General features: G+C 44.4%; 2 protein-coding genes across 3 annotated transcripts; one reads left to right on the top strand and one right to left on the bottom strand.

Annotated features, from left to right (window-relative positions):
* Window positions 1-3,358: 3,358 nt before the first annotated feature.
* On the top strand, window positions 3,359-7,461 carry LOC127779456 (pentatricopeptide repeat-containing protein At1g25360). Of its 2 annotated transcripts, XM_052306234.1 has the most exons (3): window positions 3,359-6,082; window positions 6,261-6,382; window positions 6,481-7,461. In XM_052306234.1, exon 1 carries the CDS (start codon window positions 3,365-3,367, stop codon window positions 5,789-5,791), a length of 2,427 nt encoding a protein of 808 aa, XP_052162194.1. In that variant the 5' UTR covers window positions 3,359-3,364; the 3' UTR covers window positions 5,792-6,082; window positions 6,261-6,382; window positions 6,481-7,461. The 2 variants fall into 2 exon arrangements, with proteins under 2 accessions (XP_052162194.1, XP_052162193.1); XM_052306233.1 differs by having other exon boundaries at window positions 6,261-7,461.
* A 144-nt stretch (window positions 7,462-7,605) lies between these two features.
* On the bottom strand, window positions 7,606-12,935 carry LOC127779458 (uncharacterized). Its single transcript, XM_052306235.1, has 13 exons — window positions 12,431-12,935; window positions 12,160-12,340; window positions 10,868-10,948; window positions 10,520-10,602; window positions 10,314-10,429; window positions 10,120-10,230; window positions 9,902-10,014; window positions 9,499-9,805; window positions 9,329-9,412; window positions 9,194-9,244; window positions 9,032-9,103; window positions 8,355-8,423; window positions 7,606-7,927 (listed from the first exon to the last, which is right to left on the bottom strand). The coding sequence occupies exons 1-13, from the start codon at window positions 12,438-12,440 to the stop codon at window positions 7,889-7,891; spliced, it is 1,317 nt and encodes a 438-aa protein (XP_052162195.1). The 5' UTR covers window positions 12,441-12,935; the 3' UTR covers window positions 7,606-7,888.
* Window positions 12,936-20,665: the final 7,730 nt, after the last annotated feature.

Genomic DNA, 20,665 nt, shown 5'->3' with positions numbered 1-20,665 from the left:
GCAACTAATCTCGCACGTACGCTCACTAATCAAGCAAGCATAATGGCGCCAAGGAAATCAAGAACGCAAGCTTCCGTCCGTCCGTTGTCGCCGTGCTCGCGGATCCTACTACTCGAGAACGGAATGCGTGCTGCTGAGATTTGATCGGAAGTTACACCGTCGATCGATCGGGATCGACGTCTCGCTGTTACATCCATGGCAGAATCATGAGGCCCTGAAAATTCTGAAAGGCGAGAGGCGACCTATGCCTCAAAGGTAGCTAGTGTGCGGTAGGAAGGTAGCTTTGCTGCTTGGTTGTTTCTATCCTCTAGCTGTCTCAGCGCGCACACTGAAGCGTCCGGCTTCATTATGTTTATCAACCAAATTTTAAATTTTCAACCTTAAATTTGTAGCTGATTTTAGGAATTTTTTTCATCAAAATTTATTTTTTAGCATTCTCCTTTTGTTTGCTCTTTTTGGGAATACGTAAAAGGATTACACAGAGGAATAAAATTTACACAGATGGCAAAAAAAAAAGAAGAGGTGGGGGAGGAGGGGTTGGGAATAAAAGGAGGAAAAAGAGAAAAACGAGAACTTAAACCTATTCTTGCGATTACAATGGGACGACCAAAAAACCTAACACGCTAGGAAGACAGTGTTGGCGACGGGGGATGGGCAAGATGCCAAAGGGCGGCCTCTTGCACCATGCCTATTATCACATCGGACCAGGGCAGAGAACAGTTATTGAACACACGGTTGTTCCGTTCCTTCCAAATGGAACGCGCACCAAGGGTCACGACCGTGTCGAATCCATAATGATGCTCCCGCGGAACATTGAGTCAGCAAGAGCAGTGCCACTCGTGGAAGGAAACATCGTCAGAGGAGAAGCAATGTGGGAGCTCGAGGCTCGATAGGACGGTCCACCACAACTGGAGGGACTCCTCCTTTAGTTTGTTATTAGCACGTATATAAAAGTTTTATTTACAAATTACTTTTCATTTGTAAATACGTCGTTTGGTTTATTCCACATTTCCACATGCCTGTCGTCCACAGCTAGCTCAGCTGCGTCGCCGACGCAGACGCCGAGTGCGCATGCCCGGCCCGCGCGATGGTTGCGGTTGGGAGATGGCGACCGTTTCGTCAGGTTCTCGCTGCTGCTGCCGCCGGAATCGCTGAAGATTTGTTCTTTGTGCTAGCCAGAATCCGTTGGTCTGACTAGCCTGGAGCTCAATAATTCACTTGTAACGGGTGACAGGCTGACAGCTAGTGTGTTGGTCAGATCAGTGTGATCTGAGTACCATTTGGTATGTAATAACGGGCAGATGGCCCGTTAATTAGCGAGATCGATCGATCGATCGATCTTCAGGCGATAATTATCATCTTTAGGCGTTGCCTTTACATACATTCCATCCTGTGGGCATCAATCATGGCTACATATGGATTGATGGAGTGCATTCGACGACATGGTGTAGTGGTGACAGAAGTACCTCTCTTTTAAAGTCACATTCTTTGGTAGGGTTTGATCCTGCTTCTTTGGCATCGATTCCTTGCTTAAAACGGTTCAGCTTACAATTTATAAAGCTGTACTTTGTTGGATCACGGTTTGGGACTTGGAGCATGTAGGAGGACATAAAACCAGTGACATGCTCTGACACGCCGATCGAGATTAAAATGCCAAAGTTGACAATTGCACATGTTTCTTTATGATGTGGCTTGACACTTTTAGGTGGTTAGTTATTTGGTTCATTGACCCTATTTTGACTTCCTTAGCCATGTGGTTCCGAACTTGTGGAAACCATTCCATTGGTCACTTTGTGCCAAAACATAACTAATTAAGGCTGTATGTGAGTCTGTGACATTAGTTAATCATAAACCAAACATGGTCCTATAATAACGAATTTCAACAAAGAACCCCACCTTTTAGCAAGCTTTGTTGCATCAGGTTTTCGAGGTTGGAAGGAAGTTCAGAGGTGGTTAGAAAAACGGTGATTATTGGGAAAATTGACTCTCAGCATGGAAAACTGGGAGTCAACCACATTAGGGCCGTTTCCACTCGTTGCTTACACGATCACCGGGAATCAACGCTATGTTTTCCCAATTTTTGTGCATTGATCGGTCACGCCGATGTTTCTTTTTATTATCCTCGACATCCACAACGTGATATTAACAAGAGATGCCAACACCGTGTCATGGTAACAATCACTTCAGAGAAACGCCCAGGGATCATCCGACTAGTTTCACGAGATGGTGGATTACGACCTGGATTTGAAGCCTCACCCATTCTAATTATTTGATATTAGGTTCTTCCCTAGTATTCACGTTTTTTTACGATCACTTCACGTTCTTCTAGTCCAAAAAACGTTAACCATCTCTATCCTAAGCTAAATGTTGGAGGGTGTTCGTAGTGCAGTCCTTGATCAATGCAAGTGAAGGGATTGGATGAGGGATGCTGCCACGTCACACCTGATCGTCAGTGACTCCTTTGTAATCAAACCGGCAGTGTACTATATTATGTTAGTACGTAGTAGATCAGTAGATGCAGTGGATGCAACGGTGCGCTGCCAATCTGATTCTAGGGTGATCGTGTTTAGGCTAAACATATTATGTTAGTAGGTAGTAGTAGATTAGAAATCTTCAGTGTACCTCCAGTTACAGGAGAGAAAGTGGCATGGAGAAGAATTGTGAGATTCTCTGTCATAGATACGTAAGAGCCGGTACAGTAAAACACATAATTAAATATCAGGTCGGAAACGTGTCGCTGGTTTCTACTCCCTCCATTTCAGAACGTATTAATCTATAATTGGATAAGACCCATCCTAGAACATGTCATCTCATTCTAGATTGCTACATTCTAGAAAGTAGGTAGTATCTTTTAAGCTAAAGACATATTTATGAGCGTGTAAGTATAGTATTGTGTGTAATAACATATGTGCTTGTGTACTACCGTGTAATCCAAAAAAAAATTGCTCTAGAGGTCAGGGTTCACAATTCCGACGAAAACCGGTCAAATTCCGCAAAATTTCGACGTTTTGACATGGCTTGGAATTAAGTTTCGATTAGAATTTCGAAGGTTAAACATTAGATTTGGTCGAAATTTAGTCAAAATTTATCAAAAACCGATCAAAATTTATCGAAAACCGTGATATCGATGTGGCTCGAAATTTAGTGGTCAACCGGTAATGTAAACGCTGCTAGAGGTGCCTCCTCTTGCTCTTCAATACTCCATAGAACATTGCTATGCTCAGAAACATTTGAACACCTGAAAGTAATGTTTAGAAATCCGCTAACCCGCCAAACGCCTGAACCCAACCAAAAGGCCCACGCCCAATTGAACACTGGGCCGCGCGGCGCGCGCTCCGAATTGCCCCCACCACGCCAACGCGCGATGCGGCCATGGCGGCCGCCGCCGACCGCCGTCGCCTCCCTCGCTCACCAATGCTCCCTCCTCCTCCGCCGCCTCGCCGAGCGCCACTCGCCGGCCCCGACCTGCCCCTCCTCCTCCTTCCTCCGCGCCCTCCGCTGCCTCCATGCCCGCCTCCTCACCGCCGACCTCCTCCACGCCCCGTCCCACCCCCACCTCACCCTCCGCCTCATCCACCTCTACACCCTCTCCCCCGACCTCGCCACCCCCGCGGCTCTCTTCCGCTCCGACCCCGACCCGGGCCCCGTCGCCGCCACCTCCCTCGTCGCCGCGCACGCCGCCGCCGGCCGCCTCCGGGACGCCGCCGCCTTCTTCGACGCCGTCCCGCCCGCCCGCCGCGACACCGTGCTCCACAACGCCATGATGTCCGCGTTCGCGAGGGCGTCCCTCGCCGCGCCCGCGGTCTCCGTGTTCCACGCCCTGCTGGGCTCCGGCTCACTCCGCCCCGACGATTACTCCTTCACCGCGCTCCTCAGCGCCGTCGGCCAGATGCACAACCTTGCCGCGCCGCACTGCACGCAGCTGCACTGCTCCGTGCTCAAGTCCGGCGCGGCGGCTGTCTTGTCTGTGTCCAATGCGCTCATTGCTCTGTACATGAAGTGCGACACGCCTGAGGCCTCCTGGGACGCACGGAAGGTGCTCGACGAAATGCCGGATAAGGATGACCTCACATGGACCACTATGGTCGTCGGCTATGTCAGGAGAGGCGATGTCAATGCTGCTAGATCAGTTTTTGAGGAGGTTGATGGTAAGTTTGATGTCGTGTGGAATGCGATGATCTCAGGGTATGTCCAATCGGGAATGTGTGCAGACGCCTTTGAGCTATTCAGGAGGATGGTGTCGGAAAAGGTTCCGCCTGATGAGTTCACTTTTACTAGCGTCCTGAGTGCGTGTGCAAATGCTGGATTCTTTGTGCATGGGAAGTCAGTCCATGGTCAGATTACTCGGTTACAGCCGAATTTCGTTCCTGAGGCAGCATTGCCTGTTAACAATGCGTTAGTGACTTTGTACTCGAAGGGTGGAAAGATTGTGATTGCGAAGAGGATATTTGACACTATGAATCTGAAGGATGTTGTTTCTTGGAACACCATTTTGTCGGGATACATTGACAGCGGCTGTTTGGACAAAGCAGTTGAGGTATTTAAGGTGATGCCATATAAAAACGATTTGTCATGGATGGTGATGGTCTCAGGATATGTCCACGGAGGGCTTTCAGAAGATGCTCTGAAACTGTTTAACCAGATGAGAGCTGAGGATGTCAAACCATGCGACTACACCTATGCGGGTGCAATAGCTGCCTGTGGTGAACTTGGAGCGCTGAAGCATGGAAGGCAGCTCCACGCACATCTTGTACAGTGTGGATTTGAGGCAAGCAATTCGGCCGGAAATGCACTTGTAACAATGTATGCCAAATGTGGCGCTGTGAACGATGCTCGTCTTGTGTTCCTTGTGATGCCCAATTTAGACTCTGTCTCGTGGAATGCCATGATTTCAGCTCTTGGGCAACATGGACACGGTAGAGAGGCACTTGAGCTATTTGACCAGATGGTTGCTGAAGGCATAGATCCTGACCGAATTTCTTTCCTCACAATTTTGACAGCATGTAACCATGCTGGTTTGGTAGATGAAGGCTTCCATTATTTTGAGTCCATGAAGAGGGACTTTGGCATTAGTCCTGGAGAAGATCATTATGCACGGCTGATAGATTTACTTGGTCGCTCTGGAAGAATTGGAGAAGCTAGAGATTTGATCAAGACAATGCCTTTTGAGCCTACCCCGTCCATTTGGGAGGCGATTCTCTCTGGCTGTCGGACTAATGGAGATATGGAATTTGGTGCTTATGCAGCTGACCAGCTGTTTCGGATGATACCACAGCATGATGGAACATACATCCTACTGTCTAACACATATTCAGCTGCTGGACGTTGGGTCGATGCTGCAAGAGTTAGAAAGCTAATGCGTGATCGTGGGGTCAAGAAGGAGCCTGGGTGCAGTTGGATAGAAGTAGGAAGTAAAATCCATGTGTTTCTTGTTGGTGATACAAAACATCCAGAAGCACAGGAAGTCTACCAATTCCTTGAAGTGATTGGTGCTAGGATGAGAAAGCTGGGATATGTTCCTGATACAAAGTTTGTGTTGCATGATATGGAGCCTCATGAAAAGGAATACATATTATTTGCACATAGTGAGAAGCTGGCAGTTGGATTTGGACTTCTAAAGTTGCCTCCTGGAGCTACAGTTACTGTTTTAAAAAACTTGAGAATATGTGGTGACTGTCATACTGCAATGATGTTCATGTCAAAGGCGGTTGGACGGGAAATTGTTGTTAGAGATGTCAGGCGGTTTCATCATTTCAAGGATGGAGAATGTTCATGTGGTAATTATTGGTGAATATTTTTTTCTGCGGTCACAGCAGCATGACTTCTGAGTTGTTCGTGAGGTCCCTGACTCAAACAGAGGGATTGAATATGAATCCAGGAGAATCCGAGAATGGACTAATTCAGATTGCTGGCAAAGTCGTGGAGAAACTTGGCATTTCATGAGGGACATGTCAGTTGTGATCTTATATTTGATCCATTAAGATCATATTCATAAATAGCTGACATATTGATGTGTTTAATGGTACAATGGGTATCAAGGTTACAGGGCTGTCAATGATTATCTTCCACAAATCCCTTTTAGGTAAGCATCAATGATCAATCGATGATTTCTTTGGCATCCAGTAGCATTATCATGTCATAATCATGCATATTTGATATTCCATAATCAGTTTGCACCAGCTCAAGTTTCTGAAGCTAGTGTGAATGTGCAAACCAAGTAACCGTCTTCTCTTCGGTTAAAATTTTTCCCATCATGACAGTTTCAGGTTCTGTACTGATGTTATATTGAGTGACTAAATGGTGAAGGAGAAGCTCAATCAGCAATGGGAACTTTTGGGGGGTTGGACGTCACATGAGATTTTCGGTCGTTTTCACAACGCTGGTATAGCTGAACATCCGCACAGTTTTTCTTTTGTTAAAATAACCCTTTTCCCCTCATTTTGCAAGAATGAACCACTTTAGGATCTGTGCACTCTGCAGGCCAGATAATCGGTAATGAGCCTTTAGATCCTGTTTTTAGGGAACAAGAAACAGATGGCTTGTTTGAGTGAATTCCCAAGCAATTTTGCTGCACCATCCATTAAAGCCAATACATTAAAGACTATGGTAACTATCAAATATTATGTTTTACTTCCAACTTCTTGCTAGTTAGAGAAAAAGAGAAACATTTGCACTCCGCAACTTTGTCTTTTCTTCCCATTAGCAGAGACATAAGGAAACATTTACACCACTATATTGTCACATGGATCTAAATTATAATACTAAGATAGATTGATCGATGTTGTTGTACGTAAAACATGAATTTTTGTAAATGTAGATCTAAATTATAACAATGCTGAGACATGGATCTAAATTATAACAATATAGATCGATCCACATTATGTACATGAATTGTCTTTGCATAATCTGTAAGGCTCAGAAATTTATGTTTCATTTATTTTATAAAGTATCTGAGTGGAGAGATGACATTCATTGTTACCGTAAAAGTTCAAAAATTTTAACACCGAAGTTCCTCGATATTATTAAAGATGGGTTCAACTATTGTGATGTCTACATGGCTTAATAACATAGTACGGTATTTGTTTCATGTAACACCTACGTAGTACTAGAAGTAAAACTAAAAATGAGAACACCGATAGAACCACATCTCAATATTATCGAAGAGTTCTAAAAAAAAATTATCGAAGGACCCCTCAATATTGTCAAAGGACTCGGTTTGCTCCGGTCCTAAAAGTTAGGATACACTTTATACCGGGTTTAACTATTAAAGGACTTGGTGATATTAGAAGTTACTTCCTCCGTATGAAAAAAAAGATTGAATTACACACAGCCATGCCACAAAACATATCAGGTTCCACATCCACGGGCCTGCGCCGACCAGCCTGTGAAGGTACACAGCGCACGAGGCCAACGTCCTCATGCTGCGCGCCGGTCCGACCATATGACGGTAGGCAGTTGAGAGTTGAGACAGTTCAGCTGTTGCCCGGTGGCCAACGTTCACGAGCAGTTCAGCTACGTATCTCAACAGGACTAGATTTCTTATATTCTGAGACGGAGAGAGACGGAGAGAGTACTTAAGAATCACAGGAAACACGAGCAACGACATGCATAAATAGACCCCAATAGGAATCAGATTTCATTTCAGCACGTTTGTTTCCACATGTAAAGGCACTCTGAGCGACCGGACAACAGAAACTGGTTTAGACCTTTACATGTAAAGGCACTGCTGAGTTGATAAACACGAACTGGTTTGGATCTAGTATAGTAGTAGTATTTCTGCAGTATTGCTTTGCATAGCGTCGTGATAACAAATCGCGACTTCCAAACACTCGTTACAGATAAGTCCAGCTAAACGGAGAAGAGGACGAGCGGCTGCAGTTTCACTAGGCTACTCGTCCAAGTCCAACATAACGGCATTCTTCCTCTCCTGAAATGAAGTCCAGCAGATCAAATATACTATTATAGTCAGACACACGTAACACCACCACTGTTCTTGTGGTGCACTGGTAAAGTAAGAAACATAAGCATTTTATTTTTGCGCTTGAGGATTTTGTTTATGGTACTTGAGGTACAGGTATCTCTTTATATATTCTTTTTTTAAAAACATTTCTTGATACCTCTTCGTACCTTTTATGATTAACACTAGGATATAGTTCTCCCTCTCATTTCCTCCAAGGACCCAAAAAGACACTGCTTTTAGCATCCATTTTCATGTCAGTTAAATAAGCTACTTTCTAAACAAACCCTGTTTTGATCATGTCTTAAGCAAAACTGAAGAAAAACAAGGTAACAAAGTGGGTCACACACCACACAGAACAGAACTAGTGTTAACAGAAAGCAACAGGTCAGCTCACCTGGGCTAAACGGCGGTCCTTGTTCAACTTTAGAGCTCTTCCTTTCTCTTCACCAGACCTGAAGATTTTCTGCAAGTGTTTTGCGATTGTTTGTGATCAGCAATCCAAAAGTATATGAGAAATACGCAAAAGGAATTAGCAAATCCAGTGAAACGTGAAAACAAGCAGGATAAACTTTGAAAAAAGACGAGCAGGGGCTGCTCATGGAAGATCGTGTAAGCAAGCTCGTGCATGTTTGAACAATTTAATGACCTGATAAAAATCACACAGCTCCCCTTGATTTTCAAGAAAAGGAATAACTATCCATGCAAGGGCCTAAGAAGATGAAGACTAACTGATTCAGCAGTTTGATGAGTAGTCAAGGCTCGTGTGCATGAAAATGCTAAAAACATTTCTCCCCTTGTCCTCAGGGAAGCAAATGCTGCTAAGGATAGAATGCCCACTTTTGCAGTTTTGTTTACTCTGAATTGGTAGCTTCAAGTCAAAACCCTAAACCTAAAGCGGATTACCATCAATCATGGTTTACTGCATTTTATGTACCATACTTCCCAAGTTCTTTTTTAAATATATATCCAACCATTGACTTTTGGTTATCATGTAACGAGTTACCAGTTCAAAAGCACTTTGCAATTATGGGCTTCCAATTGGTGGTGGGAGCTAAAATCTCAGTTTCTCACCTTATCAGTGGATGACAGAGTTTCAGCTTTGTCAGTCTTAATGTCAAACACATCTTGAAGAAGTCCATTCTCCTGCATCAAAAACAGAACCAACTTTTGTCACATTAATATACCAGATAAATTAGTACAATACAAAAATGGCTTCACTCTGGAAAACAGTACCTGCACATGCTTGAGGAAGCCTCTCCCAAGAAACCGCCTCAAGAAGTTCAACTATAGCATTATAAAAAATTAGGCAGGGACAAAAAAAATTGCAGAAATTCAGGAATTCAGTAGAGAAAGTGGTTAGGTAAGCACCTGAATCAATTCAGACCATGATGACACCCTTAAAACGTCACGCTTTCCTGAAATCTTAACAGATTCTTCAGGGCACTCACCATACTGAAAAGGAAAGAAAGATCAACATTATTGGCAGCAAATAAACGGAACCAAACATTCAAACATAAACATGAAAAAATGAGGCAGACCTTAACAAAATCCAAGATCCGTTGAAACAGATCTCTTTGGTCAGTAAGATTTTTCTTATCTGCACCTTTACCCCCTGCCTCCATTGAGAGATTGGAGGCAAGACTTGATATTTTGGCTTTCAAAGCTTGCATATCCAGGAAAAGTTTACTCTTAGAACCAACAGTTCCTCCATTCTCAACATCATCATCTTCTCCAAAGGAAACGTCAAGCAAATTTAGCTCAAAGCACAAAGCTAATGCTTCACCCGCAGCCATTCGAACAGCACGATCCTCCGCACCAAGAAGAGTAGAGAGAAATGCAATAGGCCTAGCAAATGAAGAAAAAAGAAAGTAAATAATTTCACGAACATGAATAGCTTACTACATCACAAGCACACAGAGTTGGGTGGGATGTATCACTTACTCTTTCCAACTATCAGCATTTATCCTCCATGAACCAATAGTTGTAAGAAGAAATGCCCAGGCAGATATAGCAGCTGCTAACACAGGGGGCCTTGGTTTACGGATAATTCCCACCTACAAAAATTCCAAAGTACATTTGATTGTAGTTTGTCCTAAAAAAATATGCCTTTGTCCAAATACTTTATATTATTTTTAAAAGTCAACGAGACCTATACATACATTTGAACCTGATTTTGGATGAATCACATCCCACATAGCTTTCAAAGATAACTCAGTTTCAGCTAAATCAGCAGCACCAACAAATGTCACCACAGCCAAGCAATCAAGTGCCTACAACATTTCAATATAGATTCACTTGAATGGAAGTGCAAAGAAAGTTTGAAAGCTAAAGAAAAAAGAAATACTTGACATACCGAAATCATCTTGGAAGCATCTGGCCAAGTTTGAAGGACCCTAGAAAGTTGTGCATGTGACTCCTCCATTATTTCATGTGAGCTGCTCCCAGCACCAACTGTAAGGGCTAAAAGACCTACAAGTCCAAAAAACACCCAATAGATAGGGTGAGTAAACAATAGCTGCAATGAACGGAAATGAGTATTTAGTGTTACAGGGCACATACCAATGGCACGGGATGCTAAACAAGCCTCTTTTGTAGATCCCTTCTTTATCGAACTGTTGAACAGACTCAGCAGGGTGGCATATCTTCGAAAGAGGGAAAAAATAAAGTCAGTAACACGTCCTCACAATGGAACAGAATGAATTAAGATATAGTCCATCTTCACTGAGAAGTGTGTTAGTCTGACATCTGACTAGGTTGGACTTGATTGTCATACTCCGAACTTGAAAATGTAAGTCTTTCATGTTTACAATAATCACTAGTACTATATAATATCCATATTGCTGACAACTAAGTAACTATTATCTCTAGATGCAACTGTAAGATTGACTGGTGGAAGTATTAGCTTACTTGTTCTCCACAAGACCATGAAGAATGAAGCTTTCAAAAGCATCAACCAGTTGAGAGAGTGCGGCTTCCCTGGTAGACCCCCTGCACCAACACAAATGGTAAAATATTAAGTACAATAAAAAAGAGCAAGCTTGATAATTTCAACATCCAACATGATGGTGCTACTTATTTGTCAGATCCATATTTGATACACAGGATTCAACATTCACAATAACAATGGAGCTAAGCAAGTTTTTTCAGGGAAAAAAAGCAACTATGACGTAAGCAGAAGCATTGTGGACCTTGTGCCATAATATAGGGTGGCACCATCATGTAACATCAAAGGTTCTCAACAATTAACGAAAAAATAAAAGTATCACCCTAAATACAATACATGATACAGGGTGGCCTTGTCACATACAAAGTGGCAAGAGATAATCAAAAGACAAGTTCCATAAATGTTGTACTTCTACCCCCAAATATCCTCTTTTGTAGAATAAGACATGCAATGATAGATCGTAAAATTATTGTGAAGACCATTAATTGAATATAGATAAGACTGTTCAATATCACTGATCAGAAGGATGCAAGGGTGAGAAGAATGCAAACGATAGAGCTCCTTAGCCCTCATCAGTAAACAATCAGGACTTCGCATCATCAGACATAATGTGGTTGTAAGTAAACCAGCAAGTCAGGCACAACTATCGGTAACTTGCAGTTACAAAAGTTTCCAATGAAATCACAGTTGGTTTTAAAAATGTCACGAAACGTTGCTCTGAAAAATTGATGCAACACATCACAATAAATTTGTCTAGCTTAGTTTATCATAATGGGCCATAGTAACTGTACAAGTATAGTATACAGGGAACTTGAACTCACAATGCTTTTAGTACACATGAAACAGAACAACATTAAGGAGACCACTATTCAGTAATCCAGCAAAAAAACTCCAACCATCCCATTAATTTATAGCTATAAGAACAACTTGCAAACTAAAATCCAAAAGTTCATAGTAACGTATAATTTGACGGATTATAAATATTATCCAAAGCTATCTATGGAATCAAATATCTCAGCCAATTAAGAGCAGGTGTCAAGCCCTCATGTATTTCAAACAAGGTAATATCATACCACGCCAATAACAATCCATACTGACAGCATAGTTGCATAAGAAACAAATTCATCGAAGCAAAGCCTACGGAAAGAAGCCGATCACACAATTTCTACGCGAATTAAATCAAGGTACCGCGCACACAATACCGAAATGGCAACAGGGGTAGTAGAAACTAGAGATGGCGAGACAGAAACTTCACCTCTTCTCATAGAGAGCATCGATGTACTTGTCGAGGACGAACTCCTGCGAGCCGACGTGCTCGGTAGCGTACGACATGGATAGATCCGACAGCGCCGTCGACGACGAGCCCACGCTGTCGGCGTCGCTGCTGTCGATCAGGTCGTCCCCGCCGCCAACGCCACGGACCTTGCTCTTCTTACCTGAAGAAATCACCAAAAAATCATCACACAACCAGAAAAAAAAAAAAACACCAACACCACCAAACAACCAACTCGAAGAGAGGAACTCACTCTTCCCCATGGCGAAAGAGGCCGCGCAGCAAGAATCAGAGAACCTGATCCCAAGAACCAACCACAGCAAGAACAGGCGAGGCGACCGCAAGAAGACGGAGGAGGAGACGCGACGCGGGGGGAGGGTCGGCTCGGCTCGGCTCGGGCTCGAATCAGGAGCTAGTGCGGTGGGCGCGGATGGGCGCGGCGGCGAGGCCGAGACGGGAGAGGGAGTCGGGATCGGGGTAGGAGAAGCAGCAGAAGCAGAAGCAGGGGTTGTTCTTGAGGGGTTCGGGTTGTGCGTGGAGTCGCGGAGCTGCCATGTGAGGATGGGGAGAGCGCGTGCGATGCTCGCGAGCGAGGGATGGAGGAAGGAAAGGGGACGAGACGACGACGAACTGGCGGCGGCAGCGGCGGCGGCGGCGGATGTTTTTGCCTTCGCTTCGCTTCGCTTCGCTTCGTTTCCTCGCAGAAATATAAACGAGAGGCGGTGGAGGATGGATGCGGCGCTGTTCTCTCGCTGGAAGGGTGGGAAGCTAGGGCACGGAAGCTGTTTCCTCTCCAATTCTGTTCCCCTTTTTTTTGTTTTTACTAATTTCTTTTTGTCATTTTCGTGCTCTTCTTTTTGGCATTTTTTTTTAGTTCTTTTTCGCGCTATTTCCTTGCCCTAGCTTAGGTTTACTAATTTGCTAAAATAAACCTAAGCTGTTCTTTTTGTTTCCTTGCCCGTTTTGCTTTTGGTTCTCTGGTTTATTTTAGGCATTTTTCGCTGTTGTGCTTACAAGGATAATAGCGGAACAGCGTTTATTTTGGTTCTATAGTAGCCTCTGTTTTTTATTGTGACTTGTCTGCATTTTCATTAGCCACATTTGGTTATCTCTTTGGAGAAACAGGAACGTGTTTTTCGTTCAACAAGAATGTGTGGCCTTAAATCAGTGGCCTTTTATATGGTGTTGTGTTGTTATCGTCAACGGTAAGCACATAAACTAGTATGCACAAAAACTAGTAATCCAATTGTGTTAAATCATTAGAGCGTATTTTGTGTTTGATAGAATGGGTGCCAAAGTCACATTCAGGTTACTGTAGAATGTCGCCGATGTTTTGTAGAGCAACTTGGACCAACGTCATTCCAATTGCAACAGTGCGAACCTATCTCTTTGAATTGGAAAAGGAGAGAGGCGATTGGTGCCACGAGCAACTTAGGTTTATTGGACCATTTCACACAAAAGCAAGTGCACTATTCAATACTCATTGGCGTGTCCATATGTGCAAGAAAAGAAGACGAGATAACGTGTGTTTAGTACGCCCTTCCCTTCAAGCGAGCCACTTCATATATCTTTAGCAGCTAAGCAAAGAGAATTAATCAATTACTAATTAATAATAATCGATCAAATTAGCAAAGTTGGCTACGAAATAGCAAAAGGATCGGCATCTGACGAGGAATTTCGATGGGTGAGATACCTCTGCGCCCGAATCGTTCACCGGATATTCTCTACAAGCTTCAGTTCCATCAGTTTTGTGGGGACGTTTTGGCAGTTCGGTGCGTGCTGCCTGAACCGCCCGTGTAGGCTCCAGAGCCACAGGCACACGGGGCCACTCTGCCCGAGCGCCGTACCGCGACGCGCGTGGCAGGTGCGCCGTGCGCGAGCCCCACGCCCCCACCTCCGCGCGTGGTGGCGCACACCGACTGCGACGACGAGCACCAAGTCCAAACATGCGTTACGCGTGTGCCGGTGGTGCGGGTAGCTGGGCTCCCGGTGTTTTGTTTTGTTTATTTTTTCATTTCACGGCCGCTGCGCCGTCCTGCTCTGGTCGCGACGCGCGCCTGCGCGCGAGGGCGGTCCGCTCACACAACGGCTCGTACGCGGCTGTGTGGCGCACGGGCGCGTGGTGGAGTGGAACGGTGGGAAGGTGCGCGACGTTTCGCGGGGCCGAGCCGCTAGTGACGTGGACAGAGGGAGTAATACGTGGCTACGGGCGACCTTGCCTTTGGTATGGTATGGCGAGTGCGTGGCTCGAACACAAATCGCATGGACATATAGCATTCCATACTGGATTCTGCAACGACGTGGGGCCTCGCATCGCACAAAATTTTGGTTCAAACTCTAAAGTGAACCAATGAACACTGTGAACGCGTGGAAGGAAACGCCCAACCGTGACGTCTCTAGCATTTCTACATGTGTGTCCGGCACCCCTTTTCCCAACCCATCCGCCTCGTTTTCTGCGTGCATGCTTTTTAAACTATTAAACGGTGTATTTTTTATAAAAAGATTATATACAAAAGTTACTTAAAATTCACATTAATCCATTTTTGAAAAAATTAGCAAATACTTAATTAATCACGTGCTACTAGACTGCTCCGTTTTCCGTGTTACTATTCCGGGTTGGGAACTAGTGTATGCGAACACACCCTACGGATTCTGTCATAGCATCTCCAGTAGTCTCCTATGTCAAATTTTGACAATTATATCGAAAAATCATGCTCCAGTAATCTCTCAAGTCAAATTTTGACAATTGTAGCGACAAATTATGTTTTAATAGCCTCTCCAACCTTCCACAAATTTTTGACAATTATAGCGAAAAATTATGCTCTAATAGCCTCTCCAACCTTCCACTCGGTAACCAAATTTAGCCAACCAAAATCACTTGTCAACCATGGCCCAACCACTCTCCCCCCTCCCCCCGCGCGCGCGCGCTGGCAAACCTTCCCACAAATGTTGTTGTTGTCGCTGCTCTGTCCACAAGCGCCACCGCAACTGTCAAGGATTCGATGGGTGAGACAAAGCTGCCGCCGTAGGCCGTGAGCGTCATTGCCTCTGCCGAAGAAGAGCTCTTGAGTGCAGCCGTTGCTACTCCCCTCACGAGCACCGCTCATCACAGGCAGCCAAGACCACCACTCAAAGGTCAAATTCAGCCAGTGGAGAAGTCGGTCCGAGCACTGGGGAGCTCTATTTGGGTGGAAGAAGTATTGGGCAGCAACGGCACAAGGAAAAAGACGAGGGACAGCAACATCGAGGGAGATTGGAAAAGGAAAGTGGGGACAAAGAGGAAAAGAAGAGGAGAGAGAAGGGTGAAGAAGAAGGGTAGGGGAACAAGAGAGGCTAACATATAAGACCCACCATCGTATTAAAAATGTAATTAGGAGAGGCTTTTGAAGTGAAAGGTAAATTTAACTACTTAATTTTGTTGGCTAACTAGCCAAATAGACATAGAGAGACTGTTAGAGATACCAGCCGACCTCGCTCACTTAAATTTTGACTTAAACTTGGGACGGACCCTGCCTTTGCATAAACACCTTAAATTTTACATAAACGCCTTTCTTGAGTTTCATATAAACTTGAAGTTTTGAAGGATCCTAGCATACATCGGGCCCCACATGTCAGTGTGTAGTTGAGGCGTTACCAACCCTCCCTGTTAACTACATGACGTTGGTGGTGGCATTACACGCACACGAGCTCAACTGACAACTACCCCTGTTTGCTTCCTCCTCCTAATCGATTGAGCCAGGGCCTACCCCGGGCGGCTCCCTTCCACTATCCTCCATTGACAAGACCGCCGCCGTCCGTGTCTTTGTCGACTTCATCCAGGTCTTTCCCTTCGCATTCGCTGAAATCGTCGAGGACAAGGCCGTATCGATCTTTGCCATGTGGGAGGGTTTCGCCAATGTGCTCGTCCACTACTACCCCGTCGCCGGCCACATCACGGAGCCGGTCCTCGGGGAGCCCTAGATAGACTGCACACGGGGAAGGGGTGTGGTTCATCGAGGCCGAGGCGAACTGCTCGCTGGAGGAGGCGCTCAACCTTGAGCACCTGCTCTGCATCCCTAAGGACAAGCTTCTCCCGTGCCCAGCGCCCGAGGTCCGCCGACTCGAATGCGCCCAAGCCCCACTACCACAACCTCGATGTTGCAACGGCAAAAGGTGCCCGGAGGTAGGGATGCAAGTGGATAGTCCCGCTACCTATATAAAAACCCGCTTGTTAGGTCATTTCCCATATGGTAGTACAAAATTTAGAAGAAAAACTAAACTAGAAGTGAGATAAGCGGGGTAAAAAACCCGTTTGCCCACCCCGCTTGCATCCCTAGCCGGAGGAGGAGGGGTGTGGAGCGGTGGCGGGCAAAGCAGGCAGGCGAAGCGGTGGCGGGCTTGGCTCCGCTCTGTTCCTCCTCCGACCACCTCCACCGTTCATGCCCCCTCCAACGCTCATCGCCCACCACCGACCCACCCGATGTCTACCCCCTCTATCGCTTGTTGCTGCGCTCGCTCGCCGCCGCTCCGCCCTCTGTCGTCGGTGGCCTCCCCAAACTTGTTGAACTGCTGAAGAAAAGAAGAGAAGAGAAGAGAAGAGAAAAGAGAAGAAATATGAGATGCCAACCCACATTTTTTTTTCCTTCTCACTTACATGTGGCCCTCATTTTTTTTGTTGACTAGGATGCCACATCAGCGAAATCAAAGATTCCTACTGCTATAGGACCAAAATTGCACAGTTTTGTATAGTTTAGTGGTGAAAAATTCTGGTATTCGAGATAATGGATGTGAAACAACCTCGACGTGAAGTTGAGGGATGCCTGGTGAACTTATTACTTTTTTAATCTCTAAGGCCTCACTTGGAGGCCCATAATATTTGGCCCACCCGTGGAAAGGCCTGGGATGGGCCAATGATTATGAGCTCCCGAACACAAGGCTTGATTTCCTTCTCTACCTTGCATAAGAAGAGCATTGGCTGATAATTCAAGTGCTTGCACAAATCAGTTGAGGCCCAACTATACTCTCCGATCATTTTGAGACATGTACTGTATGTTTCAGCACAAGACAGCATCAACCTTTCTTAAATGTGTTTCAGACTTCCAGCAACTTCAGTGAGCACCAAAGGTACTGAAGTTTCTGAGATCGTTAGCCGTACTGGTCGTTATCCAAAAGTAACCGGGCTAAGTTCGAAACGCGCGGCAATTCTGCCGTTCTCCCTCTATAATCGAACTGTTCAGTGTGAAATTCTCTCGTTGCAGCCGAGGCTTGAAAAATAGTCTTGCAGGCGCTCGTCAAAAGGTTGGGAAGCATTTTGGTTAGATCCAAGTTGCTGTCTGATACAGCCACACAATAATCTGCTGGCGATAATGGCTGGATGTGACCCCTGGTCCTTCTCGATGGCGGCTGGGCAACAGGCTGAACGATAGAATCCAATACACCAGTGCTCTACAGCACAAGTTGCTTGCTTATCCAAGAATCGAGATGGCCATTTTCAGAAGCATCCATTCCAGCCGACGAGAGGATTTGTCTGCACCATCAAATCATACAACTCCTAGGACAATTAAATGTGTACCCGTACAGGAACCATAAAACTGAAATGGAAATGGAAGTCGGCAGGAGCAGCTGAAGTGATGCGCGACCTGAAAATTTCTCTGAAAGAGAGAGCCAAACGACACGACTACGATGGCAGCGAAGACAAACACAGCCTGAACAGAGCAGCTAGCCTGCTTTCTCCACATTTCCTCGAGGTGAAGAACAGGAAGCACCCATGCTTTACTTACTTTACAGCACACACACACACACAATTTAACTTGTCCAAGTCATGGATGGAGACTACCACCACCATCACCACAAGTCCAAGAACTGATCAGAAAGCATCAGCATCAGTGCATCACATTTCCCATGCACTAGCTCTCTTCATCAGTAGAAACTACAATGATCGATCAAAAGTCTGATAGATCATAGATCATACAGCCATGGCCACTCTCTATGATTGCAGTTAAACGCACCGTGCTACGGTGTGTGCTTAATGGCAGAGGCCGGAGATATAAACTATTTCCATTATTGTTGTTAAACGCACTGTGCATGCATCGCATGCTGCAGAGCGAGAGACCGGTCGCCTCAGTTGCCGGGCAGCTTTCCACTGTCACCTTCCTCCTCCCACCACTACAAAAATTCCTAGCTAATATCAAATCTCCATCTCCATCTCCATCTATCTCTCTCGGATTAGTTTGGAGTGTCTTGTTCGTGACACAAGCAGCAGCTACTGCTCAACAACTGCTCGAGGGGAGAAGCAGGGATGTTGCTTCCCGAACAACTAAAGTGCGTCACACGAGTGGCTGCATCTGCGCGCCTTTTCTTTTGTTTTCTTCTTTTCTTTCTCCAAAAGATAACACAAATCCGTATCCCTCATTTCGGTCACACGCTCTAGCTGTTCTGATCATGACCACTACTCCTCTCAACCGCGTCTTGGAGATTAATTAACGCAAAAATGATGATGATGATGATGATGATACGAAATAGTAGTGCTTAATTTTGTTGTGTTGCTATGCGTTGGTCAACTTCTCCCCAAGTATTCTGTGGCGGATTTGTTTAGGAATAGTGCAGTGCAGGTGCTATCTGGTGCCCACTTTTTTTTTTCTTTTTTTTTTTTGTCCTGAAAGAAGCTAATGGCTTTGGAATATTGATCATTGAGTAGCATAGCAGCATTGTTTTGGTTCACATATTGCTCAGCTGAAATGCTTTGTTCATCCTCTAAAGAAAAAACAAAAGAAAAGAAAATAAGAGAGAGGCTTGTTCTCACAAAAGACAATCCTGCCTTTCCTCGCGGCTTTCTTAGATCACTTTGTTTCTGGTGGTCTATATATTAAGTTTCTTAGATCACTTCATCTTTGATAATCCAAGGCACCTTACGTCAGATACTTGTATACTACAATAATAATGTTTCAGGAATTCGGTGTACTGAAAATAACATTCTTAGCTTTGAGCAGAGCTTCGGGTTTGAATATTTGATGCATCATTGCAAAGATGTCAGGATGACCATTCATGACACATGACTAGCACATTACTAAAATCTCTACTTGTCTCAGCTCAAGTCTCTCACACCGACAAACCAAATCCTACAAAATAATTGAAGAGATCCTGGTACTAAATGGAAACGGAATTGTACGGGCAGATTTACAACACGAGTTCGTCACAGAGATGGTAGCAGTACATGGTATTTTAAAGAGAGATCACTATCTTGGGAGATATCTTGTTATCCCAACTACTGCAAAGACTTATCTGATGCAACCAAATTGTTGGTTTCAGCTTACAATGGCGAAAAAAGAACCCCAGCATTCTCATGCAACAGCTTCTGAGAAAGCTACAAAGGCAACCCAATCCTCTATATTTTAACCGTGCGTGTCGCGGCCAAGGCCAAATGACATGAACAACTTATGATTCTGTCCAAATATTATTTTCTCCAGCTAGTTTCTTAAGCTGACATGACAGCTCCATTTGTTGGTCTACCAAGGGACATGCACATCAATGACAGCTCAGAAATCTTAGCTAGGGAAACAGGAAAATTGGAATATCAATATCAAATAGTGGGAATCTTCTTGGGTTTGATTCTTTTTCTTATTTGCTCTGCAGCTCCCTAGAAGTATTCTTAGACTCTGTTTAGATGGGACTGAAACTTTTAGTCCCTATCACATCGAATGTTTGGACACTAATTATAAATATTAAACGTAGACTATTAATAAAACCCATCCATAATCTTGGACTAATTCGCGAGACGAATCTATTGAGCCTAATTAATCCATGATTAGCCTATGTGATGCTACAGTAAACATTCTCTAATTATAGATTAATTAGGCTAAAAAAATTGTCTCGCAAATTAGCTTTTATTTATGTAATTAGTTTTATAAGTAATCTATATTTAATACTTAAAATTAGTGTTTAAATATAGAGACTAAAGTTAAGTTCCTGAATCCAAACACCACCTCAATTCCTCATACAAATCACAAACAGTAGTACAGCTTTTTCTTTCATGCCAGCAGATGTAGCAGTAGCACCTGGGGAAGATAGATAATTGAACTGAGGAACAAATTTTAGATTCAGATTGCCGGACGGGATGTCCGAATGCAATTGGTTCTTCCTGTTCCTGCCAGGCAAAATTCAGATACATCCGCCAGGCAAAATGCCAGCAGATGTATCTGAATTTCATGCGAGGTTAGCCCATGACCAAACTGAACTCAAAAGGTTCTGCTTTTTCTTTTTCCCTCCAATAATTCAGAGGCTGTGCTCGGTCTACATTATCGGATATGGAGTTATTATGTGCTTTCGGTTTTGTCTAACAAGTACTCAAAAGAAGAAGAAAAGAACATATCAAATCCGGTGCGTTTGATATTCAAAAAATAAAATAGGAACGATGCACGAATGGGTCCGTATATAAATGCAAGTTGCATAGTAGAGTATGTTAGTAAGCCTGTAATGTTTTCTTGCCCTAAAAAAGTGGTATATATGGAAT

Source organism: Oryza glaberrima, chromosome 7 (genome assembly GCF_000147395.1).
Source record: "Oryza glaberrima chromosome 7, OglaRS2, whole genome shotgun sequence".
Taxonomy (NCBI): domain Eukaryota; kingdom Viridiplantae; phylum Streptophyta; class Magnoliopsida; order Poales; family Poaceae; genus Oryza; species Oryza glaberrima.
This window is presented reverse-complemented; position numbering and strand designations above follow the sequence as displayed.